The 26,840-nt window shown below is 39.1% G+C and overlaps 2 protein-coding genes across 4 annotated transcripts; both read left to right on the top strand.

Moving 5' to 3' along the window:
• The first annotated feature begins 1,220 nt into the window (after positions 1 to 1,220).
• pax10 (paired box 10) lies at positions 1,221 to 12,777 on the top strand. Of its 2 annotated transcripts, XM_051418791.1 has the most exons (9): positions 1,221 to 1,314; positions 4,868 to 4,978; positions 5,755 to 5,979; positions 6,167 to 6,361; positions 8,082 to 8,164; positions 8,256 to 8,412; positions 8,822 to 8,895; positions 10,386 to 10,518; positions 10,629 to 12,777. In XM_051418791.1, the coding sequence occupies exons 3-9, from the start codon at positions 5,874 to 5,876 to the stop codon at positions 10,727 to 10,729; spliced, it is 849 nt and encodes a 282-aa protein (XP_051274751.1). In that variant the 5' UTR covers positions 1,221 to 1,314; positions 4,868 to 4,978; positions 5,755 to 5,873; the 3' UTR covers positions 10,730 to 12,777. The 2 variants fall into 2 exon arrangements, with proteins under 2 accessions (XP_051274751.1, XP_051274750.1); XM_051418790.1 differs by lacking the exon at positions 1,221 to 1,314 and having other exon boundaries at positions 4,774 to 4,978.
• A 3,769-nt stretch (positions 12,778 to 16,546) lies between these two features.
• Positions 16,547 to 25,034, top strand: mmp25b (matrix metallopeptidase 25b). Of its 2 annotated transcripts, XM_051418785.1 has the most exons (12): positions 16,626 to 16,674; positions 16,807 to 16,898; positions 17,527 to 17,644; positions 18,025 to 18,157; positions 18,301 to 18,442; positions 19,156 to 19,460; positions 19,659 to 19,838; positions 21,025 to 21,109; positions 21,395 to 21,477; positions 21,685 to 21,837; positions 22,088 to 22,381; positions 23,532 to 25,034. In XM_051418785.1, the coding sequence occupies exons 3-12, from the start codon at positions 17,597 to 17,599 to the stop codon at positions 23,789 to 23,791; spliced, it is 1,683 nt and encodes a 560-aa protein (XP_051274745.1). In that variant the 5' UTR covers positions 16,626 to 16,674; positions 16,807 to 16,898; positions 17,527 to 17,596; the 3' UTR covers positions 23,792 to 25,034. The 2 variants fall into 2 exon arrangements, with proteins under 2 accessions (XP_051274744.1, XP_051274745.1); XM_051418784.1 differs by lacking the exon at positions 17,527 to 17,644 and having other exon boundaries at positions 16,547 to 16,674.
• The last annotated feature ends 1,806 nt before the right edge of the window (positions 25,035 to 26,840 follow it).

Below are 26,840 nucleotides of genomic sequence, written 5' to 3'. Positions count from 1 at the left end.
TGGACAGAGTTTTACAGGAAGGCTTTGCAAACGTTTTTGCGTTTTCCTATACAAAATGTTTACAAGTATCAGGCCCAGACATTAGTAAGTGATAACAGGTAGTTAGCCCATGTGTTTTTTATATTTATATTATATTTCTTATAACTGTTTTTATGTTGCATTGGAGCGTTTGTGTAGAATAACATATTATATTCTATGTGGGATGTTTTATTTGAGTCGCATATTCTTATTAGTTAGGCTGTGTATGTTTTACTGTTTTTGTTTTTTGTTATAATATCATTTCTCTTTACTTCCAAAATTACAATAACATATTCTTATTTGTCCTACACATTTGCAGATACACATGGACAAAGTTTTAAACATCATAATCTGTTTTAGGTATTTAAATGAGGATCAAATTAAATGAACCTCTTCAAATGTGAACTGAATTCTTTGAATTGTCTGGTTTCTGGATTTTGTGTGAAAAAACTACACTTGACGGGCAGTTGCACTCAGCATTTATGAGCAATTTATGGTTAAAAAGCAACCACCAATGTCAACAGTATTAAATCGTAAAACCATGTAGTTAGGTAGTGTATTCTATGTTCTTCTTAAAAGTTATTATTCTCCTGATCAGTTTTCTTGATATTATACCTACTACAATTGGCCTAAAACAATTAACTCCATTCTCCACTGTTAGGATACACTTGTTTTATGCACAAGGAATATGCCATGTCCCTTGCGCCAGGTGGAAATTACAAACCAGTCTAACAGGTTTATGTTTGAGGAACAAGAAAGACATGGAGTATGAGCATTAAAACACCTAGGTCAAAGGTCAAACACTGTCCCAAATTGGGTAGATGTGTGTATGTCATTCATTATCTGTTTCTGCTGCTAAATTATTTGAGCGTTTTATGTTTTTGTCTGGATTATGAACATCAACAAAACTCATTTGATTGTTTTTTAGAACGTCCCACACATCTGGGCTACGGTTATCCTATTTTTTTTTTTTTTACGTGACACCAAATGTTTATTCCTTCTGTCTGTCTATAAAGCTGTCTCTCTTTTTCCTTCTCTCTTTTTCCTCTCATCCCTCCCTTCCTCTATCCCTCCCTCCCTCCCTGCCTCCCTGCCCCAGGCAGTGTGTCTAGTTTCACAGAGCAATTGAAGGTGACAGGGACAGAGAGAGAGGGAGAGGGAGGGAGGGACAGAGGGAGGACACATCACAGTATCGCCTGGGGCTACACAACAGTAGAGGAAGAGCGAGAGATGGAGAGACAAAGAGAAAAGAGAGGAGAGACTCACAAAAGTATTCATAGGGAATTCCATAAACAGGTAATGGAACAATAAAGTTATACACATAGAGTTGAAATGTGTGTGTGTGTGTGTCACATATGTGTTTGCCTGCAGGTCAGCCGATAATCACTTTTTTAATCACTAACGGTGTCTTTTTGTGTGCGAGCCCACTTCCACTCTGCTCCCCTCACTCATAATATATGAACGCATTATAGGATCCAGTCAGTAAGAGCAATTATAATGCACTCCCGTTTGTTTTTATTTTAACGACTTGATGAATATTTGTCGTGGCATTGTAACCATGGTGACTGCCTCCACCGCCGCCGCCTCCCCCCCTTCCCTCCCCTCCCAGCCCTGTCCACCACCCCTTCCCCATCCCCCCTTCAGCGCTGAAAAAGCAAGGGATGGCGAGCGAGAGAGAGAAGGGGGGGAGAGAGAGAGAGAGGTGACAGGAATGAACTAACAAGATGCACTAAAAAAAATGCATGTCCTGGAGCTACATGAATCTTTGCAGTGAAGCACGCGGCCGTCTCTCTCTCTCTCTCTCTCTCTCTCTCTCTCTCTCTCTCTCTCTCTCTCTCTCTCTCTCTCTCTCTCACACACACACACACACACACACACACACACACACACACACACACACACACACACACATTATTGCACTCAGCACATAGGGATCACATAGGTTAAGCCACATTCCAACAACTGGAACACAATAAGATGCAACCATGATTTCTGAATAAAGGGAAAACAAAAGCATAACCAGCTAGAAAGCTTGGGAGGGATGGGAAGGGTGTGTGAGACCATGTTTTTAGGTTTAGTTTTAAATTAATCAAACGCTTTTGTTACTCAACTTCCCCTCACTTACTTTCTTTGCCCTCATTTATGTGTTCAGCTCACAAGTTCTCTATGGAAGTACAATTTGTAGGTATTTGTACATGAGTATTTCCATTTTTTCTACTTTATACTTCTGCTTCACTAAATTTCAGAGGTAATTTTTTATTCTTTTGGACAGATATAGTAACTTGTTATGGTGCAGATTATGATTTCACACAAAACACAAGGGGAATGTGTGAATAGGAAGCACTGTGATAGATAAAAGTAGTCAACATTGGAGTTAACTAGTTTAAATAGGCCTAAGTCCCACCTCTCGTGTTAATAATAATGCAATAATATAATTATTCAGCATAATGAGTGCTAATTTTGATACTCTTATACGTTTCTGATTTTACTTGAGTAAAATGTTGAATGTATGACTTTGATATTTTTATTGTGTCATATCGGTACTTTTACTTAACTAAAGGATCTGAATGCTTCCTCCACCACTGTTCTTACTCCTTTTTACCTTTGAACTTGTCAAATCCTTTCCTTTCTCCAAGGCACATCTCGGAGGAAAGTAACAGAGAAAGAGGGGGGAGAGAGACAGAGCAATGGGGGCAGCGAGGAGAAAGAATAGCATAGTATGAAAAAGAGAGGGAGCGACAGAGAGAAAGGGAGCGCAAAGTCTTGTCAACCGGAAATAAAACAAGCTGGCACCCTCCCATCCCCAAGCCCCTACACCCACCCCAAAGTCACATACTTCCTCTTCACTCTCTCTATCTCTCTCCTCTGCCTCCCTGCTTCCATCTTCCATCTCTTCTTCTCTCCCTTCCGCTGCAAAGAGATATATTTAAACCCCGGTTCTACTCGGCTCTCGCTCTTTGACTCTACCATACATACCGTCATACCTGCGTCATTACTTACGCCTCACATCAGACCTTGTGTGTCTGTTGTTAAGGGTTTCTCTATGGTGCTCCTTTAACCTGTCTGAGGCCAGACAATGCCTTTGTTTGTTGTCCCATAGCTTTAAGGCCAGTGTGTTAAAGCAGGAGAACAATACCTCTGTAGTCAGGGAACAATACATAGGTGCTGTTGGAGAAGCTGTTACTCAAACTCTTTTCTCATTTTTATAGCCCTGAGTTAAAAAACAAACAGATGTTATTTTATCTGCCCTCCTTCCGCATCTTTACAGTGGGCCTATCACTCACGCATTAGCATAATATCAAACATCTGATTAAGAGAAGAAGCTAAAGATTAATGTAGAGCGGAAACAATTAGTCATCGATTAGTCAACAGAACCTTAATCTGCCACTATTTTGATAATTAAGTTAATTATCAAAATAGTGTATAATAATAATTTTCAATAATCAAAAATACCAAAGAAATCTGATGATGTGCTGCGTTTTCTTACATTATTGTTAATTCAGTGTGCTATATTTGGGGTTTGGACTGACTTTGAAGAAAAATGCATTTTTCTGTATTTTCTTATAGACCAAACAATTAATCAATTAATCACAAAAATGATTAAAAAAAATTAATTAAATTAAACAGTTAGTTGTAGCCCAAGCTCATACATGTTTTTTTTTAAACCGCATCTTTAGCTTACAGAGTGGAAACCTTTGCTTATTTCATGTTATATTATGAAAATCTTTTTGATGTCACTAAATTAGTTTAAAATCTAATAGAAGTATTTATTATTACTTATCTTTGTCAAACAAATATCTGGAAATTCAGTAGGGTTTAATAGTATTTTCTCTCTTCACATTAACTAACATGTAAAATAAATAATTCCTTCAAACAAGTTATTGAGTAGCTGAATATTACTCATCTTTACCTATCAGATACCTGGCTATAAATACGTTTTAATGATTAATAATACAGACTGTAACATTATCTTTTGTAACAAGAATTTTAGCTTTATCAAATCTTTGTTTCAGATAGATCAGGAAATCAATAATATGAATTAGTTTTAAACCTAACCTAAAAGTCGCTCAAACTGATCAAATCAATAAAATAATATATTATTAAGCCATATATCACTTTTTATAATTACATAAATCTGTTTTACTGTGATGTAAAACTATTTATTACTTCAGTGGTTTAAACGGATAATAAAAATGAATAACAATATTAAGCCTGATATTCGTTTCATAATAATCATGATAATTCCCAATAATCGTTTATCCTTACCTAATAATATCTTTTAGCTGAATGCAGTATTTTACAACAGCAATACAAAACAATACAATAGCAGATGAACATAGACATGTCAAAGCTTTATTCAAGTTTTAAAACATCTCTTTAAGTATCCAAACGAGGATCAATAAAAATGAGTCCTTACTAGTGTGAATTTTGAGTTTATTCTAATAATGTCAGTTGTCTGGTTGTACATGTGTTTGTGTGAAACATGCCTTAGACTTCCAATTATACTCTAATACTTATGTGCAATTTATGGTTAAAATTGAATTCCACTATCGCTCCATTATCTGTGCTTTATGCTCTTCTCTCTCGGCCTCCCCTCCTCCTCTCGCTGGCATTAAGTTCAAACTTGACACTGATGTTGACTCACTTTGTCACCCCTCGGTGGCTCCCTCTCTCTCTCTCTCTCTCTCTCTCTCTCTCTCTCTCTCTCTCTCTCTCTCTATCGCTTGGAGGACAAGAGTGCCCGCAGACGCATTTCTCTCCAGAGCCCCCCCCTCTCCCTCTTTCACTCTCTCTCACCCTGTCTAACTCTCTCCATCTCTCTCCTACTCTCTCCTTTACACACACACAGTGTTGTCAACAAAGCTGGAGAACAAGGGACGTGGGGGGAACAGGGGAATAAAGGTCCACAGAGGAGGAAAGTAACACACAGGACCCCAGCACCATTTCACCTGGACACTTGGTAAGTTTGCACAAATCTAGTCTTTGCAGTGCTTTCGTGTGAACGTCATGAGATCGCTTCTTAAATACCGACTTTGGTCGAGGCTTTGGGGTCGACGACAAGTTGATTTTTTTTTTTGAATTTAACATAAAATCGGATTAATAAGTTGTCGTTCTGGGGCTGCCTCCTCCAAATGAATGAAGTTTGACCTTTGACATCATGCTGCTGCAGTAGTTTGTGAGATTTGGGTCAGTATTGACATACCTTTGCATTCCTTTCTGACTCTCCAAAGAGGAAATTTCCAAAAAAGGCAAATGTACGATAAGCAGAGAAAAGCTTTTATTAGACCTATATTTATTTATGCAGATCATTTATCGACATACTTGAGCACTTCATGTCTTATCCTGGAAGTTGAACAACGGCTTGATTCAATTGTTTCATCTCTGATCTTGCTCATAAACCTTCTGTGTGTGTGCGATGCCAGGTCGTGGCTACATATAAATGTCTTTTCATGCATACGTGTGTGCGCATGGATGCTTGGGCTCGCCAGCAAAGATAGAGTTAAAAGCAAGTAGCATAATAAATGTCATGGCTTTCAAAGTGGGTTCTAATGTACCTTACCTCCCCATGGTATACTAGCATACCAATGTATAACACACACACGTTACGACAGCGGGCATGTAACTAACTCCATTTCTGTCTGTCATCATGAGGCTAATTCACCACAATGCCAACCATGTGTGAACTCATGCGATATGAACCCCTCCTTCTTCTTCTCCTCCTCTTCCACCCTCCAGTAGGAAGGACTGGAAGATCGAAGTAGGGAGAGAGCAGCCAAAGGTGACAGTAAACAGGGCGGACACGCACAGGACAGGACTCCTTTATCTCTCTTCATGGTGGTTTGGACACTCGTATTATGTATGAGAAGTTAACCATGCTGAACCTGCAGAGCGGCTCAAACTGGAGTGGGCCTAACAACTGGTACCATGACCCCACCAGCGTTCAGACACAACACAGCACAGGTGAGGGGAAATTCTCAACACACGTCAATGCTCACAGATGATCAGTTAAATTTGGCACTTGTGGCTGTCTCACCAACTTCCTGTCAGTTCAAAGCATGAATCTCGCCGTTATTCTAAGCTGTGACGCTCCGTGGTACGAATTCTCTTGACACTCCCACATCTCTTTTGTCACCTTCCTCTCTGCCAGTGTCTGAGGGCTGTCTGCTGGACACCGAGGGCAGCATGGGGGGAGAGGCAGGGGGAGGGGGAACGGGCAGAGGGGGAGGAGTCCCCGTGGAGAGGGACGAGGGCGAGGAGTCTCAGCTGAGGCTGCAGCTCAAGAGGAAGCTGCAGAGGAACAGGACCAGCTTCACACAGGAGCAGATCGAGGCTCTGGAGAAAGGTCAGGCCATGCAAGCACGCACAGCGCTCTCTTTGCTTTTCAGCCAATCGCTGCCCTCGATGGGCACGAGCCAGACCAAAGCATGTCATGACGCAGCTTATCCTGCTGCTTTTTTCCCCTGCCAACACCTTTGTTATTGGATTATAGTCTTTGCACCTTTTTTTTTTACAGACTTTTGGTAAATACTAGGAGATTCACACGCAAAAAATCAGGCTGTTTATCGGGTAAAGTGCCTGATTACTGATCTAAGGTACATTAAACACTAGAAAGAGACATGGATTGCCACCGATGATAACTTCCAGATGCAAAAGATCCAGAATCTTAGGTCCACAAATATTCCTGATCTCCTCCAAAAAGCCTCTGGCAGCGTGTACAGCAGCGTTTTGATAATGCATCATTACTGTGGCTGTTTTACACAGTGAGATCTGGCCCTCGTAGCCCTGATATCCGCTGAGAGGGATCAGAAAGCCACCCTTGACTGGATATGGCTGCAGCAGGCCCTTGAGCTAAATAAGGACGCAATGTCCACTGTGCAGCCGAGTGGAAATGTATCAGTGTGGTCACTCTGTGCAAATGACATTAATGAGGTACGCTGACCTCAGTGCACGGCCAAGGCACAATAACAATCATGTGTTGACACAGACGCCAATTATAACCAAGCCAATTATAACAATTTGTGAGACAGACTTAATTCATAGAGCCAGCATTATCTTTGTGCAATATGGATTTGTTAACCATGTGTCACCAGTGTGAACTTTAGTCTTTACTTATTCACAGTGCTGGTAATCTGTTGATATTATATTCTCAGCTATTTATATTAAACAAAATAAACATAATCACTCATCCTGCTGTCTTTCATATGTAACCAAGTCTGTCTCTTGACTTTATTGACATGCTAAACTAATATCATAAGTGCAGACAGTTAAATCTATAAGGACGTCTCCATTACTAGACCTGAAACTTCAGAGTTCATTAGGATGACTCAGACTGTCAGTTAGAGGGTGAGGCATATTCTCGTTTTGACTTGTCAACGACAAAAATGTCAGCAGTTTGTCAACTATAAATTAACTGCCACAATGAGGAATGATACTCTGATACAGAAAGTCTCAGCTGTTGTTTAAAAGAATGAACTTAGCTCAAGCCTCCGTGTCTGCTGTATGCTGTAAGTCAGTGTACCAGATACTGATCATTTTAATAAAATGTTTATGCTGATGAGTGAGACTTAAGAGAATAAATGATGACAAAATGAAAACCTAAAGCATTTTTAGTCTTCACTTTAGTTTTAGTCAGCCTAAGTGCTTAGGCAGCGTCTCAACTTGAGTCCTTTCATTTGAACTTTCTGCGTGTTCCATAATGATAAATAATTTATACAAAGTACAACAGATAAATATTTCAAATATGGTTGTAAGGATACATCTCAGCTTCCTGGATCTGTATGTCCCATGGCGAGATAATTGGTGGTGCTGATCATGAGCAATAATTACCTGATATTTAGGTTAGTATCTGTCAGAGTAACCCGATAATTAGCGAGTGATTAAGATTCATTTTCATATAAATCTGCTTCAATCTTGATTTTTCTTTTCACATTAAAAGACATGCAAATGCAAAATATGTTACCACTGCGCAGCAAGGGTTATCAGACGAGCTGCTCTCCAGTCTTCCCGTCATCCTCGATTATGACTCAGACTGTGTATTTGACATTAGTTAATTTCTTCTACAGAGTTTGAGAGGACACATTACCCAGATGTCTTTGCAAGGGAGAGATTGGCAAACAAGATTGATTTACCAGAGGCCAGGATACAGGTAAGGAGCTCTCTCAATGTGTATAACCCTGATGCTCAACCTCTAACAGAATGCAGCAGTCTCATGATGAAGAGAACTCTTTGATTGACAGGTGTGGTTCTCAAACCGAAGAGCCAAGTGGAGGAGGGAGGAGAAGCTGCGCAATCAAAGGAGGTCAGGGGGCGTAACTTCCTGTTCACAGAGCCAAGCCCCTCTGACCACTTCCTTCAACACGTCTGTCTATCATCAGCAGCACGGCAGCAGTTCAGGTAAACAGCAGGTCACCTTGCTGCAAGATGGATGTTTGATTCTAGTAATAATTACAATATCTATGTTAATTGGCTCATTCATACAGCACATCAGCGATACCTAAAGCAAGAGTTTGCATTTGCTATATGATTTATATATTTGGTGACAGAAATATTTTACAAGTTTATAATTATAAACCTCCCTCAGAGCTCCCTTGCTTGACATTTAGCAGGCAGGAAAACCATTAGAGTTTTTCCATTAGACCGCATCTATATTACAACATTTCCACAGCGAGATCTTCCCATCACGTGTGTGGATGTGTGTGTGTGTGTGTGTGTGTGTGTGTGTGTGTGTGTGTGTGTGTGTGTGTGTGTGTGTGTGCGTGTGCGTGTGCGTGCTTATCATCTCGCTCTGTGTGTCTCTCTCCAGGGTCCATGTTGAGTCAGGCTGAGTCGTCCCTGCCCAGCTACAGCTCCCTGTCAGTTTTCTCATCTGGAGTCCAGGTTGGACATTCATCATCATTCATCATTCATCAGCACCTTCCAAACTTTACCAAAGCAGGTCATCGTCTCAGAGCAGAACTTGTCCTCTTGAACTTTACGTCACCGGTATAAGACATAGGATATGGAAAATGAATACATAAATGAATAATAATAACATAATTTATTCTGCTTCTTATCAAAGCTCTTAATTTTGCTGTTGCCCAGGTCAAATGCCTAACAATTATGATAACAAATAATTTACTGTCATTATTTATTAATAATAACAACTACAATAATATGATAATAATAAGAAGGAAGAAAGCCAGAAAAAAACTAATTTGGAGATATTATATAGTGTTTAATGTCTTATATTGACTTGGTTGAAGAGGCAAAAAAGTGACAAAACGTCAAAACTAATTAGGTTTAATTGTGACACTTGTACAGAATAATAGCCTCAAGACTGCTTCTCCAAGACTGTTTGTGTAGCTTCAGAGCACCCAGTTCAAGACACAGGAGATGCACATTTGTTCTTGTGACCTCTTACGCTTTATCACATCAAAGATTATCAAGCAGAACATACAACAACTAAAAGTGGGGTCAAAAGATATTTGGAGGCCTTGCCATTGTTTGGGGATCAACAGTATTGAAATCAATTTTAAAACTAGATGGTTTATTTTGCACAACAAGACATTTTTGACAGAAACAGCAGTTACAAAGCTCCTGAATTAGGATACATATATGAAAGCTTGTGAGCCTTTCTTAGGGACAAACACAGAGCGATTATCATCCACATTGCTTTGATTGTACCAAATATTATCCCAGCCTCAATAGCAGCATGAAAACACAATTTTTTGTTTTTTTTGTTTCTTGTTTTACATGAATGTTGAGATACTGTACATGCCCAATCTCTTCTTCTTCTATAAAATTTTATGTTCGAATGCATTAGATGAACAGAAAAGCCTGCACTATGTGACTTATATAGAAAATATAATGTAACGTCTATGCATTTAATTATTTTTCAGCATAGGTCACAATGAGCAGACTTTTCAGTTTGTCTCTTGTGTCTTTAAGTAATCTGTTTGCTTTGTTTGGATGCCCATTAGCTTCCACATAAGGTTCAAAGATTTAAAGGGGCAGAAATAAAACAAGTTATTATATTTATAAATAATTATTATTATTTTGTTATGTGTCAATCTGGTATGGTCAATTATTCAATTAAAAAATAGTGGTTGGTAGTCTCCCACAATGGAAGAAGCAAAACATAATAATAAAATAATTTTGCATATGTAACACAGAGAAGAATGCTGCTGCTGCGCTTCACTCCACAATACAACAGTACTCTAGCACCCCCATGTGGTTAAACTGAATGCTGTCACTACTTCATACAATTGCTATGTGCAACTTTAAAATATGTTTTCTTTGATAATATACTATTTTTTTCTTTGTTTCAATTTAAATCTAATCCAAATCTTTAATCTCCCTCATTCCTCAACTCTTATGTCCACTCTCAGTCTATTCCTCCCCAGTCGGCCTCCTCCTACTCCTGCATGTTACCTCCATCCCCCTCTACCCCACGCAGCTTTGACTCATCGGCGTACTCCTCCCCTCATCTGCAGACTCCGCCTTCGGCCAACTCCAACACTGGTGAGCGTACTCAGTACTTAGTCCCTTTGTCTGTTATCTCTGACTGCTCTCTAAAATGCAAGGTAAATGAAACTCTCTAACTTTCTCTCTTCTCCCTCTCTTTCACTCAGGGCTCATATCACCTGGCGTTTCAGTGCCGGTCCAGGTTCCAGGAACTGAGCAGCAGGGTATGAGTCATAACCTGGGTCAGTACTGGGCCAGATTACAGTGAACCACAGACAATCGCTGCCAACCGGCAACACAAAAGAAGAAGGGGAAAAAAAGGGGCATGTAACAAAAATGTGTCAAGAAAACAATATGGGGGACACACAGGTTTTAAGGAAGCACAGGACTGAGCTATAGAGGGGCCTCAATGAGTTGCAGACCCCGAAATGCATTAAATGTTTACAAATTCAACCAAGAGCAGCTTGGTTGCACTTGACAGTACTCTGGCCATACTGGTATTTGCTTAGTACTATCAGGTTGCAGGTGCAGGTGTTTTTTTTTTTTTTTGGATAGTGTGTTAATCATAGAGTTAAGGTCAGGATTATAAATAAGATCAGTTTGAGGTGTGTTTAGGATTAAATAGGATTAGGATCAAGTCAGGGTTTAGGTTATACTGTCTACGGAGATGCAACAAGTTTTTATAAATGTTAGCATATTTAATCATGTTTAACATTTTGACTCTTACTTGGACAGAAAGTTTCACAGTCCACCAACAAAACACAACAATAATAACAAAAAATGTGCTCTTTATTACACAGAGCACTGGATAAAAAACTGGCAGACTGAACCTGTCTGCCTAAGCCTCTAAATGCCCTGTGAGATGTGATTGAAAGCTCTGAAAAGCCAGTAGGTGAACTTGAGCTTAGATGATTTTGTTATACATACTTAAAAAAAAGAAAAAAGAAAAAAAGAAAAAAAAATTTGCTCGTACATGCTGAGCAAATGTAAGGGTTATAATTATAACTCAACCACACAGAAATGCTGTAAGTGATTCAGTGGTACTAAGTAAATGCCAGCAGATGTCTGTATTGTGAAGTGTAACCATAGTTTCTTGTTACTTGAGCAGCTCAATGATATTGTGAAAGCAAGCTTGTTCCCTAAGCTGTGTGAGGCTACTGTGAAGATTTTAGACTTGCTTATGGCAATCACTTTTACTAAAACTTAAAAACGTACCATAAAAAAAGTAAATCCTACCTACCCTGCCAGCAACATTACACTAAGACTGATATTGCATATTTTTGTACAGACATCTGTGTATGATGAAGATAACTGTGGAATATTGTCAGATATTATTGGAGGGAAGAATGTAGCACGTTGTGGACTCGAATCATCCTCAAAGCACAAATTCATTTGTTAAAATAAATTATTAGGGATACACCATATCAATATTGGCATCAGATATTGTCTGATAAAAGGCTAAACATGAACATATTACATATTTACTGGTATCACAGATTTTTGCCAAAAACTACAGTAAAGCCATTTTCTTTGTATTTTAGACATATATGTATATATATGAATACTTCATTTTTTATCCGATCTAGCAGTGATACATACTTGGATTGGCAGGGTTTTTTTCCACTAATGAACCATCGCCATCAGCTAGTGACAATCAAGCATCATTACACAGCAAACAAAAATGAGGCCGTCTTCAAACCATCAATGCAAACGCTTGCGAGACTGACAATCAAAGCTGGAGGTAGAGGAGATAAAAATGGAAAAAACTGTGAAATTATTGCAACACTGTCCATACAATAGAAATGACATTATAAACTGTGCATGACCAAAATAAGCCGCTATAGACAATCAGCTACTGAAATGAATCGAATATTGTACAAAACCGTTACTGTACTTTGCAGGGTTTTAACCTCTGCTCACTTCCCTCTGACTATTGGTTTTGTTGATGCATCTCAGTTTAAACTCATATGAAATGTCTTTCAACTCTTATTTATTTGTCTTTTCACTCGTTCACATAAGTCCTCTGTGTTGTTTCTGTTGTTGTTGTGTGTTGTGTTAGTACTGTATAGCTACCAAGAGTCAACCCTTTTGTGAAGGCCTTGGATCCCTTTAATGAAAATAAAAACTGTGTGTAATGAATATAAATTCAAAGGTCTTTATTTCTCATGTTATATTACATTTCCCATACCGTCTTTGTCGTTCAAGATAAAAAAAAAAAAACAGGTTGATATTTATGCACTATGGCTTGATGTTTGACAAATGTGATTCTTACAAAATCATCACCGTTACCAAAATAAAATATATTTTTTAAGTAAATGTTTGGGGTAAATTCAATATGTGAAAAATAATGATTTGTATTAATTACATTTCTTCTTAAAAGCTAATCATCGTCACTGTCATGACGACTGGGGCAGTGGTAATATTAATCAACACATGTAATGTGATGAGAGAAAAAGATTTGACTCACTAAAAGCTACTATAATCAATATTTCATGATAAAACTGGATCACATGACTACCTTTATGTAAAAGAAGTTGCTGTAGTTCTGCTTGGTTCTAAGGAGCATTTTAGCGTCTTTTAGCTCATTGTTTTGGTTTTCTGGCCTTAAACTACTGATTTGATTTGACTCACCGCTCTTATCAGCAGTGTTTACAACCTACTGGCATGTAGGCCTAGGTCTCTTTTGGACAAATATCAACCAACCAAACTTCATACTTATGAGCCATAATCAGGAGTCCATTCTAGAAAGTCTACGTGGAGTAAACCAGAACCAAACTTTTTCATGTCAAGGACCCAGATTATTATTATTAGACCACAGACATCCAATTTGAGAGGATTTTTTCTTAAGGAATGCCCTCTGGGTATTTTTTTATTTCAGTCAGGACCACTTTCGTCAAAATATTTTATATCCCAAGCAGAATTTACATTTGGCTTCTGGGACCTCCTTGTCCTTCCGCGTGCCTACATGGAAAACCTTAAGGCAGGGAGAGCACACCTCCCTGCCCTTCCATGTGCCTACATGGAAAAGTTTAAGACAAGGAGAGCGGCAGCAGAGACCCCCCAGGGTACAGAACAGAGCAGCATCAATGGCAATCAGAAAATGACATTGATTAATTAGAAACAACATAAAAAGGAGGAGCTGGGGTGGAGGTGGGTGCAAAAGGCTTGTAGAGCAGCAGCAGAGATAGGCAGGCAGCTAGGAATCAGCTGATGTATGTTTATGACTAGCTGTGATCGTATGATATAGCTGTAACTGAAAGCTAAGCCTGACTTCGTGCCCTGCCTGAACTAACGCTATGCTCAATTTTTTATGTTTCAAGATTATAAAGTCTTCATAGTCAATGATTAAACTTGGATCACTCTAAATAATAATCAATAAAAATGGCAAACCTTATTTCTTCACTTGTTCCCTTCCAACTTCCCAAAATAAAATATTCTATTCCTCCTTTTGCTGAGGACCCTCTACAACCCACTCAAGGACCCCAGTTTAAAAACCACTGGTGTAAAGTTTAGAATAAAATGTCAGACACTTAAATAAAAATCCACAAGACTTAAAAAGAGCAGCAGCATAAATGGAGCGTCTGTAATAATCACCAATACAAAATGCTGAGCAGCGAAAGGACTTTCATGTTTTCCACTGGTGCAGCGACATGAAGTGGACATGACGGAAACTGACCAACCATTAGCATGGCAGCATTCTGTGCTAATGGCATGACTCACTTGGTTCCCTGGAGGATGACAGAAATTAAAGATGGGAGAGGAGGAAGAGGGGGAGGGAGAGGGAAAGATAACACCAGTGATGCTTTGCAGAGAGAATGACCCATGAACATAATGGGAGATGAGATGTGAGATGCTGGTGCACTCCAGCTTAATGCAGTGTCATCAGTTTCCCTCAAATGTATGTGAAGTACTTTGACAAATAACACTGGAAAAATTGTTCTTGTTGAAAATGATAACTACATCACAGGCATCATTTCTTTTTTAAAGTTCGACTGATATTGGTGCAGATTCACTGATGATTAATATAGAAAACCAGGGGTGTCAATATTAAAATGAATTTATCTGATAAAATTTTAATTTCATTTTCAATTTATGTGTTATATTAAAAATGTTATTAGAAACCATGTTTGAAAATGCACAATCACTGCCAAACTTCTTTGTACTTCAATGTATAATAGTGCTATAATGATTATGTAATTGACAATGAGATTGACTTTTTATTTTCAATTTCCAGGAGGCAGACAACGTGGAACCTTAAGTTGTAAATGAAACAGCAGATATTGAGAAGCCATAGAAACGGCTGTTGTGTCCAATGTTCACGTTAAACCGAAATAATGTGGTTTTATATATAGTCTATGGTTCTACTAAAACATAAATATGTTTTTTTGATAAAGCAGGACATCTTGCATACATTTATTTGGTACTAATTAGCTGATATGTAGCCCAATATATCCAAAATTTCATGCGATATAAATGCCTGGCCACAAGGCTGGATTACAAACTGGGAAAAGTGATCAGTTGGCCAGGCCTGCAGGGGCACCAAAAGCCTCGGGTTCACTGTGAGTCAGTTGCTCTTTAGTACTTTGATTTCTTGCAAATTTTTGTATTGTGCAAAGGGGAGACCAAGTCATTGTTTTGCAAGTCACAAGAAAGTCTCATGTCTTTGCACTAAAGTCCCAAATCAAGTTTCAAGTCCTAAACAAGTCATAATGCACTCTTTACCAAATGTAAGGCAATTTTAACAACAGAACAAACAAAACAAATTAGAATTTTTGTCTCTCAATAAGATCATTTTAGTTCTTTGTGGTTCTCTCCTGCGAATTGACTGGACAATGCTGGATTGGTTCAAACAAAGTGGATCTGCATCTAGGCTCCGACCTCATCAATCCCCACAGCTATGTTTACATAGAGAAATTGGGGAGCCTACAGATGGATGCTGGGATGGTGGTGGGGCTTACAGCACAGCAGCAGCAATACGGATGCAGGGCAGCAGCGGCATGACAGAGCAGAGGGAGAGCTCGGAAATTGTGCAGTTTAAATAGACCGCCAGACTGGAAAGGTGCGCTTGGTAAGGGATTATGGAATGAGGCATGTCATGTGTGTAATCAGCGCAGCTCGAGTTGACCTGCCTGAACTAGCAGCTTTGAACTATTTGTTTTAGGAAATGAATTGATTTGAGGTACATTTTTTAAAATAACATACTTGTTCATCTTTGGGCTTGAGGGAAGGTATGAAGTATTTTCAAGTCAAAGGGCTGAAGTCCAAGTCATTAGGGTCCAAGTTGAGTTGCAAGTCTTTTTTTATCAAGTCAAGAGTCTAAAGTCATCAAATTTGTAAGTCCAAATCATGTGACTTGAATCTAAATCTAAACATAAGTGTAAACATATTCCGCAGTATTGCTGACAGAAATTAAATAAATTATGAGTTTTAAGATTGTGGTGTTGCAGATGTTATAGATAATTGCAAAGAATGACATAATAATCAAGTGGACTACACGTATTAGGGTATTGCACCTTCATCGACTTACTGCACCTCAACTGCACCAGTTTAATGACTATTGACTCAGAGTTTTGACAATCTGATGGAGGAGTTGAAGAGTTTAATGGCCACAGACAGGAATGACTTCCTGCCACTCTGTGGTGCATCTCAGGGGAATGAGTCTTGCATTTATTTATTGACAATTTATTAATATTTAAAAATGCAGACACCCGGCCCAGTGGAGTTCACCATTTTGAACCGCCATGTTTCTACAGTAGCCTATAATGGACAAACCAAACACTGGTTTCTACACCACTAGATGCCACTTAATCCTACACACTGGACCTTTAACATTTCTAATAACAGATGACTGATTAGGAATTTGTTCTTGTTAAGGGCTTATAACTGATCTATAAAGCATTAATAAGCAATTATTAAGTGAACCATTAGTTACAAACCCTTTATAAAGGAAAGCATATAAAACAAGTCAACCAAAGTAAGTTTTAATATAAATAAAGAGATTAAATATTGCTATGACTGTCTTATAATGTATCGTCACTATCTCACCTGCACCTGTAGCAGCGCGCACCATACACCCGCTTCTTCTCATAAAGGAAGCGCATAAAGGAAACCTACAAGCAACGGCTCGCTTTACTATCAGTGAGGCAGGGCAGAGAGTTTACTGATCGATCAGCCAAGCCTAGTCCCAAGAGAGACTACAGAGGAAGAACGACGGTGAGCTTTGATTCTCTTCTCTTGGCTTCGGATGGTTTGAAAGAAAGCTACTACAACAACAGGAAGCGAGAAATGTCTCTGTTGCCTCCAAATGATAAGTATACCGGTAATAATGCAGCGGGTTTTTTGCAGTGACCGGAATGGAGTTGGGTCTTCTGCTGTTGATGGTATTGACCTTAACGGGAAGCGCACCCGCACCGACTGACCAGTACAGCAGAGCGGTGGTGAGTACTAAAGAAAGGGAAAAACTCTTTAATTTGGGTTATTTGTGGCTGCTCTGATTTTAATTTGGTAATTTCTGACTGTTCACAATTGTCAAAAAAGATCACTTTGTTATATTTGGACTTTTGTGACATTAAGCATTTTTAATCCAGCCTCACACGATTCACGAGGTTTATAAAAAACAAAAGAAATCAAATTCATATTTTGTTTTGTGCATTTAACCATTTTTATTGAATTATTTTTGAAAATTGTTTTTGGTAAAACAAATGTTAATCCTAAGTGGTCTTTATTTTTTATTCTTTTATTTGCAGTGTTCCAAGTATGAACTCTGAATTTAAGACAATAACAATATTCTGAGTACATTTTTTACTGATTGTAAAATATTTAAAATCATGAAACTTGAAAATCTCTGAGCATCATAGTTCATTCACACTTCCCTAAAAAATGACTAAATACTTCTTATTTTTCACAATTTCACATGTATGAACGTCATTGTTGTAAAAAAAAAAAAAAATCTGAAACGTCAAGTTTCACTTCTGTTACCGTACAAGTTCTCATGTTTAGTCTGCATGATGCTGCTTGGGTCAAACAGTGAAATAATACAGCTATCATCTGTTTTTGTTGCAATAGAAATATAAGGCCTGAGTAGATGATGAAAGGTGGATGCAATTTTTATAAAAACCCACAGAGAAACTGTTGAATGAGCCAACACCTTTTCTTTCTGCCGCCTATGCAACCGCAACTACAGGTATGGTGGAGGAGGGAGGGCAGGTTTCAATATCACGTTAAGAAACAGATTTTGGTAAAGGAGATAGAAGCAGAAAACATACCACTAGATTTAACGTCGTATTAAGTCCATTCTCTGTTCAGTTATTCTGAGTTTGCAAATTATCAGTTGTAAGCTGCTTTTACCCTGTCAAGCAACTCACTCACTGAAAACATGATCATATAATATTAATGATGAAAAAAGGCTGAGACACTGCATTGTGAGGAATCTACTGGGTCTCATATACAGTAACAAGTAGAGCAGTGCATCAAATATCCTCCTTGACATCAATTTATGCCCGTAATCTTGGTTATGGTGCACAGACTATCAAATTTCCTTTGGTTTCCTTGTGTTCTGTCCAGGATTGGTTGAGCAGGTATGGCTATCTTCCTCCGCCTGACCCGCGAGCAAGTAAACTGCAGACCAAAGAGGGGATTGAAAAAGCCATCCGTGTCATGCAGAGATACGGCGGGGTCCACGAAACTGGGGTGCTCGGTAAAAACCTCTCAAGTTAGAGCTATCTGGACAATATATTATGTGTATATTAGATTTCACATGTCCAGGGGTGGTCACATGTCTCAAACTTCCTGTAATCTGCTCTTCGGTTTCATCATTTCTCTATGTGACTTCTCTTCTAGACAGTGAAACCCTCAAACTCATGTCCACACCACGATGCTCCCTCCCTGATATTGTTGGAAGTGAAGACATGCTGAGGAGGAGGAGGAGGAAAAGATATGCCCTGTCAGGCCTCAAGTGGCATAAGACAGACCTCACATGGAGGTGTGTTTCCTGTCATGTGACACTGTGGTTTTTTTGTCTTCTCTGTATGAATCATAGCTCTTTTTATAACATGTCAGGCTTTTGTCACGCAACCTTATCAATAGCTTCTCTTCATTTTTGTATCTCTGCATACAATATGAAGATCAGATTAAAAAATGGCAATCTTTCTTAACAAATATAATAATTTGGACAAATTAGAAAGATACATTTCTTCTTTGTTTTGCACCTTTCAACAAGAAGGCAATTGTAAGTGCTTTACATAAGATGGAAAAGGCAAAAAGAAAAGAATGAAGAACAATATAAAAAGACAAGATTTAAAAGAGTGAAATAAAATAAGACTGTTGTTATTCTGTTTTTTTCTTCTGATTAAAAAGTTCCAGTCCATCTCTCAATACTCTAAATGTGTTTGGGTTTTTTTGTTAGTAGGATTGTTTTATTGATGGTTTCGGTCTTTTCATTGGATCCTTCAACCTCGGTTTAAATGGGATAAATAGCAAAGTTCTCAAAAACCAAAATATCCCATATTAACTCTTTAATGAAATTTAGAAACATGTGATATGTATTAAAATGACACATGGCATTTGGAATTTAGCAAAACACAAAAAGGGTGACAAAGAGTAAAACAACAACAAAAATCTCACAGACAGTGAACAGATTTAAAGGATAATTAAAACTTAACTTTGTTATAATACAAAATCCATTCTTGTCTGCAGTGTCCACAGCTACCCATCGCCCTCCCTCTCACCCGGCCTGCCTAACAGTTTGGTGGACAACATCCTGACTCACGCCTTAAAAGCCTGGAGCGACGCAGCCCCCTTGAATTTCCGTTGGCTGCCGAGTGACAGCAGGGTGGCGGCAGCTGGGGGGGACATCAGAGTGTCTTTTACCAGCATGTTTCACGACGACGGGTACCCTTTTGACGGGCAGGGTGGCACCCTGGCCCATGCCTTCTTCCCCGGCAGGAATGATATGGCGGGTGACACACACTTTGATGATGATGAGATCTGGAGCTATGGAGGTAATAACTGATTGAAATCATCATGATGGAGGGATGTATAAAGACCTGTTCTCAAGATGTGTCTGTCTACTGACAAAGTGATCTATAGTAATAAAAAAATGATGAATTCAATAAATGCTTATTCAGTGACAATAAACTCTTAATTTATTTATGACTGTTTATGTGATCCAGGAACACTTTTTCTTCACACTTCCTCAGGTTCCAGCAGCACAACAGATTTGTTCACAGTTGCAGTGCACGAGTTTGGCCACGCACTGGGCCTGTCCCATTCCTCCTCTGATCCGTCCATCATGAGGCCATACTACCAGGGCCCTGTGGGAGACATTCAAAACTTCATGCTGGCCCTGGACGACAAGCAGGCCATCCAGCAGCTTTATGGTAACCAGTAGCACTAATTACATTCTGTACGGGATATTCATTACAGTATGTGTTGATGTTTGGTGTTCTCATGTCTGTTTGTGTGTTTTCAACTAAGTTAAAAAATGAAACTTAATGTATAGTTTACACAGTTGTACAATGTGTTGTAGTCCTCCATCTGCTTTATTTTATGGTTTAATGTTGGCTAGTGGATGTACTGACAGAAATAGTCTATAGTCATGCTAGCAGCTCTGTGAAGCTGTACTTTGTCAGTGACAATTGAACTGACATCATCATGCTGACATGAGATTAGATTAGCTAAGAGACAGCTGGACAGTTTTATTAATTAATATGCTCAGGGTGACAATGTTAACATGCTGATGTTTAGTAATCAGAGCGAACTAAACACAAAGTACAACTGAGGCTGATGGGAATGCCAGTTTTGCACAAGAAATAAGATGAATATATTTTTAACCTGATGATGGCGCTAGTGGAAGAGTCATCGGATCACCAATCCATGAATGTTTGTACAAAATTTAGCAGTCCAATCCAATAGTGGCTGAGATTTCAGTCTAGACCATAGTGGTGGACCCACAAACCATCAAACAGACCAACAATCCCACACCACTAGCATAGTAAAACTATCCCTGAGTTCTCTTTTGGCCTTTCATCATGTCCTGAAGTTTCCTATTACTTAATTTATTAAGGTATAAAATGCTTACTGTCCATGTGAACATGTCCGTTGGTGGTTGGTTATGACATTGTGATTTCCTCCTAAAAGGGAGAAGTGGCCCTGAACTAGAAGTCAATGTTGAGCTGTTACTGATTGTTTATGTGGTGATTGTATTAAGTGAAAATTTAAGAAAATCATGTTATTTAATTACATTTTTTCAAATTGCAAGTGCATTATGTTATAGCTTAAGCATTGAACATGGAATATAAAAGGCCATAAATACCCAATCAATGGGCCAAAAACCACCCTCCGAAAAAATGATTTATGAGTACCAATGTGTGTAAAGGTGTATTCATGCACAGGGGATTTCAACAGTTTCCTTCTGTGTCCTAAAGAAGAGTGTTTGCATCCTGTGTGTCAAACTCCCCTGACTACTGAGAACAATGTGGGTTGCTTGCACAATTTCTCTAGTGCTGTCATCATAATGCCGTCAATGCCTCCTCAACATTGTCCGCTGTAACCATGCTGTTGTAGGTGTGAAGGATGAAGGGCCGCCAGGTGGTGTTGATCCTGAAATCCCGCGCCTGCCCAGTCCACCTCCTCCAAGACCAACACAGCCGTAAGTAGAGCGAGAGGAAAGAATGAAAACTACTCTACATCCATCCAGACAATAAGCACTTATAATTAGCATTTACAAACTATGAATATCCTGTGTTGTATGCACTCAGTCTAATCAATCTAATAAATGGAAAAGAGTAATTTAAGACTAGTGGACACAGATAAAAGCTTTCTTATTGATCCTTGCTGTGACAGTGTTTGGTCTTCTTGCACCCTCTAGTGAATTTTCATCAGACTGTATTCTATAAAATATATGAATTTTGACTTTTGACTTTTTCTGTCCCAGTTCTGACCCCTCATTCAGCGAGCGCTGTCAGGGAGGCTTTGACGCAGTGGCAAATATCAGGGGAGAGGTCTTCTTTTTTAAAGGTGAGAAGAAACTATCAGGGATACACAAAGGAGACATTTCCCAAGATTAAAATCTACTTCAAAATACCCCAAATCTATTGTCTATTGTCGACATTGTTCTTGTGACAAAAGCATATTCAGAATAGGCCGGTATTTTAGTGATATTATTAGTCTTTATGATCTGAGAGACACGTGATGGTGTCATGTTCATTCTCTTTTCTCGGAAAGGTGCACACTTTTGGAGAACTAAGCAAGACGGGTCTTTAGTGTCCCTCAATCCGGCTCAGATCAAAAACTTCTGGATTGGCCTGCCGCCAGGAACAAACAAGGTCGACGCAGTGTATGAGAGGAAGAGTGACAGCAAAATCATCTTCTTCATTGGTGAGAAACAAAATCCTGTGGTTACATGTGGCTTTGGTCTATTTTTGATGATTGGAGTGTGAACATTCTTCTCATGTCTGTTTGATGCTATTTTTAAGGTGCTTGTAAGACAGGATGTTAGCGTGGTTACCGTAGAACGACTATTAATCTAAAGATCTCTGTAGCAGGAATTTGTAAGCATCACAAACTTCTTTTTGACTTTAATTTACTCAAACAAATTCTCTCTCACACTTTCCCTACGCTTGTCCAGGATCTCAGTACTGGGTCTTCAAGGACACAGTGGCCATGGCCGGTTACCCTCGACCCCTCTCTGAATGGGGCATGAGGACAAAGAGCGGGGCACTGGTGGAGAGTGTGGATGCAGCCTTCATCTGGGCCCACAACGGCAAGACATACCTGTTCAGCAACGGGGAGTTTTGGAGGTTTGACGAGAGCCATGGGAGCGGAGAGGTGACCTGGCTGCAAGCGCCGGACTACCCACGGAGCAACAGCCTCTGGGGAGGAGTGCCCTCCCACATGGATGACGTCATCACCTGGGGAGAAGGTAACATTGTGTTAAGAGGCATAAATATGGGATGGGTTTCTGATACCAGTGTAAGATAAATAAGCAATAGAGCATAGAGAAGGTTATTTTAGACAATGAATGCACAAGCTGCTACAAGGTGTGTTGTGTTATCAAAGCAAAGGGAAAGAAAAAGTAAAAATAGACACTATGAATCAACTATTTGACTTGAATGACAGCATACAATACAGTCAAATATGAAAACCAGACATTATAAATATAATCTCTAAAGTTTAATTTAGAATATTTTGTTGCTTTATGTGCAGTGGTGGAAGAAATCATTTCATGTCCTTTACTTAAAGAAGAGGTGCCCAGACTTTTTCCCCTGCAGGGCCGAAACTTAATGGTTGGCCATTGGCCAAGAAACAAAGACCTATTGTCTTGTATTCTATTGTTGAGACACAAAACGGGACTAAATTCCTAAGTTACCTTAACTTCCTTAAGTGTCACTCAGTTGAAAGGCAAACACAGGGCCTGTCCTCACAAAAACACGGCCTCACCAAATACGATGTCGTTTTGAAAAAAATCTCCGTAAACATGGAGTCGTTTTCAGAAATATCTGCGTCCACACGGATTCACTGAAACGACCCAAAACGCTGTAGTACATATGCCAGGCCTGTATGTGGCGCTGTGACGCTAAACCGGAAGAGAGGCTATGGAGCATGCGCTGTTTACAAACAAGTAGTAGTAGTCCGCCATTGTTGTTGTTGTTATGACGCGTCTAGCGGCGACGGCTGAGGTTAAAGGCTAGAGAGGCGGGGCTAATCGTTTTCACCGTCCAGACGACTCCGGGCAATCTGGCGTTTTCGGATTTTCCCACTCTGGGACCCGTTTCCAAAAAATACAGTTTTCACACCCCGAAAACGCCGTATCCGTCTGGACGCGAGGCCGATACGATAGAGTATTTATCCAGATTGGAGAAAAACGTATTTGTGAGGACAGGCCCTTAAAGGGACGCTGTGAAGGTTTTTTACCATGTTTTTACAAGTGGTTTCCTGACGTAAGAAGTGACTATAGCATAAAATAGAAATATTCAAGTACGTTACGGTCTACCGCTGCTTGTGTGTCTCTAGTTAATAGGCTCATGTATTATTCATTATGTGATGAAAGAACTGCTGCTGCTGCTCTTTAGGAGATAGCTACTTCTTCAAGGACAACCATTACTGGGTGCTGAAGAGAGGAGGACTCAACCAAGATGTCGTCACCCCTAAGTCCATTGCTGTAGACTGGCTCAGATGTCCAGCTCCGCCTACAACCCCCGCTGCTCCAGCCAATCCTCGACACCCAAAGGAGTGCAGCTGTGACATAAAGGGATCATCTTCAGGCCTAAGAAGCAGCTGGCTCCTCCTGATCTCTGTTATATTGGTAATTGATAAGTTTATTAGAAAATAGACACCTGACTGATTTGTGTGGCTTCAGGCTTTTTTTGTACTAGTTCTCTTATTTCACTGGGGGGTAATAAAGCTCTTTACATCATCATACACTTAGAGTACATTACAATCCATTAGCTGGTTTCAAATTACATACTAGTGTCATGAAAAGCGGATGTTAAACACCCTGCCTTATACTTTAACATAAACCCTATGTTACTGTAATTACTTATTTTATTTACACACTGCTGACCAGTGAAAATAGTAAATTTCGTGTCCTCCCTCCTTCCCGCTATAGAATTTCACACCTCCTTTTTCTATAGTGAGTATTAGATTACGCGGAACACAGAAATCCAGCACGTAGGGTACTCCCTGTAATGAGGCCTTACACAACCACCTTATGTTAGGACAGTAAACAGGCAACACAAACATAATTAAGTGCAATAGTCAATTTCTTTATCAGAGCTAATTTTTTTTAAAATTCTGAGCAGATTTGTGCACGTGCATATAAATATATACACAGTACAAACAGAAATATGCTTTGTGAAGAAGGACCTGTGGTTTGTTGTGTTATTTGTATATTTTGGTGTTTGATGTTGTAAATATGAGAATGATCGAGAAGAAAAATCTAACTTTTGTTGACCCGGCCGCTATTATTATTACAGTTCTGCACACAGAAATGTGGACTCACAAGCAGGAGCAGTTAAAATATTAGACTTAGGCACTCAGGTACGAGTTCAAACCAGAAACAGGCTGTGATAAGGAACAAAAAGGATGAAAAGAGTGCGGATGTATATGCAGGGGAATGGGGAACAGCTGTACTGGGTGCAACTGCAGGGCAGGTTGGAGAACAGCACATATCTGAAATGACAGGAGGGGTTAATGACTGAAAAAACAGGAAAAACAACTGTACAAAAGGGACAGAAGTAGACATTGTGACATACACATTCAAGCTTTTTTTATTTTATTTCTTTTACTGTAATAAAAGAAAAAAAACATTTTCTTATTTGATCATTAAATGTTGCTTATATCTGTCACTGTAATGCTTTTGAGGTGGAGCTCTTAAGGTGTAATTAAGTAAATCATTTAAGTTAGTAAGGTTTAGGGATTTTGATTTAAATGTAATGTTCATTTTAATGCTTTAAAGTTATATGGCAACTATAAAAGTATGTTGTACTGTAGCTGCAGGTCTGTGTGCAAGGAATCAACAAATAGGACAATTTTAAGTGTTTAATAGAAAATATTAAAATTCTTCTCAATGAAAAGTTCTTAATGTTTTTTTTGCACTTTTTTTCTTATTTTTTTTTAAAGTTTAGAAAATTATCTCTTGATCACCCTCGGGCTGATGCTGTGTTCTTCCTTATCTCATGTTTCATATGCAGGACTCGCATTATATTTAAATCTTAATAGAATAGTCTACATGCTCATCATTCTCCAGTGACAGAATGTGTCATCTGAGGGTAACGATTGATATCTTTATTAGGAAGACCTCTCCGTCTGGAACATAACATACATGGCCATTTAATCAGGAGCGTTACTCTAAGTCGGGTTAGCTTTTTTATTTTTTTTAAATTTTTATTTTCTAACAGTTTTACAGTAAGAACATCACGTTTGAAAGCAAAGTCACGCACATGCAGGACCTCTGCGTGAAAGATTGTGCATGCTTACTTACAGGGCCTTTATATTTTCTTTTGAACTGGGAATGTTTCATTAATACGCCTTTAGTTAACCAGAGAATCTTTTGTTCACAGTACATTGAAGTTGATCAAGGACATTTGTACAGGAGTATTTATTCTGTTCCTTAAGTGGGGTAAATTTAGGTAAGCCATAAAAGGCAAAGGTCAAATATGCTGAGAAGTACGGTAGCCGACAATGGCAAAACGCTGCAAACACGCGAATGATGCAAATCCAAAAACACATAAAAACAAATGCAACAGAAAACACACAAAACCCCAAAACAACTCCAAGCTAGAAACGCTGCAAATTCGCTTGACAAAACGGAAGTGCGCCAGGCCACTAGGGGGACTGACCTGAGGGATGGACCAGTCCTGTGGGACCAGACCCGAAAGACATGAAGAAGAAGAAAGTTTAAAGTTTTGGAGAGGAGAGTAAAGAAGGTACATTTTCCTTTGTCTTTTTTAAACACTTGCCATTAATCTTTTGATATTATATTTAATACTATTTAATATTATAAAAATATAATATAATTATTATATTATTATTATTATTATTATATTGTGTTTAAAAAAGACAAAGGAAAACGTACCTTTTTTACTCTCCTCTCCAAAACTTAGCCAACTTTCTTCTTCTTCATGTCTTTCGGGTCTAGTCCCACAGGACTGGTCCATCCCTCAGGTCAGTCCCCCTAGTGGCCTGGAGCACCTCCTTTTTGTTGAGTGAATTTGCAGCGTTTCTATCTTGGAGTTGTTTTGGGGTTTTGTGTGTTTTTGGTATTTGCAGCATTTTTCTTTGGCATTTGTTTTGTGGGTTTGTAGGTTTTTGCTTCTGCTTTGTTTCTGTGATTGCTGCATTTTTCTGTGGCTGTGTTTTTCTGTTGCATTTGTTTTTATGTGTTTTTGGATTTGCATCATTCGCGTGTTCACAGCGTTTTTGCCGATTTAAAGGACAATTCCGGCGCAAAATGAACCTGGGGTTAATAACACATGTGTACCGAGTTGGTCCGGTCTCTGGGATATGTTTTCATTCTCATCGCACGTGACCGGTTTTAGCACAAACCGCTAATTAGCTTATAACTCTCTTCCTATACCACAAACAAGACTCAAAATAGCACCACACTTACACGGTGGCATAATGAGGGCCCCTACTTGTAAACCGAAGCATTGAGAACTTTGTAAGTGTACAGACAGTTTATTAAAAAGATAGTTTAGATACAGGCGGGCGCCATCTTGGGAAAACAGTCACGCGACCAGTCGAATTTGCTCAATATATCAGAAATAATCGCGCCAATGTAAAACTATGTTTCTCAAACCCTGCCAACACTCAATGAGTTGGGAGTAAGAAGGAGAGATGTCCCCACAAGGACCGTCTCTCGCCACTCCCCGCGTTTACGC

The sequence above is a fragment of the Dicentrarchus labrax genome, unplaced genomic scaffold (assembly GCF_905237075.1).
Source record: "Dicentrarchus labrax unplaced genomic scaffold, dlabrax2021, whole genome shotgun sequence".
Lineage (NCBI taxonomy): Eukaryota > Metazoa > Chordata > Actinopteri > Moronidae > Dicentrarchus > Dicentrarchus labrax.
The sequence above is the reverse complement of the archived record's forward strand: the minus strand, read 5'-3'. Positions and strand labels throughout refer to the sequence as shown.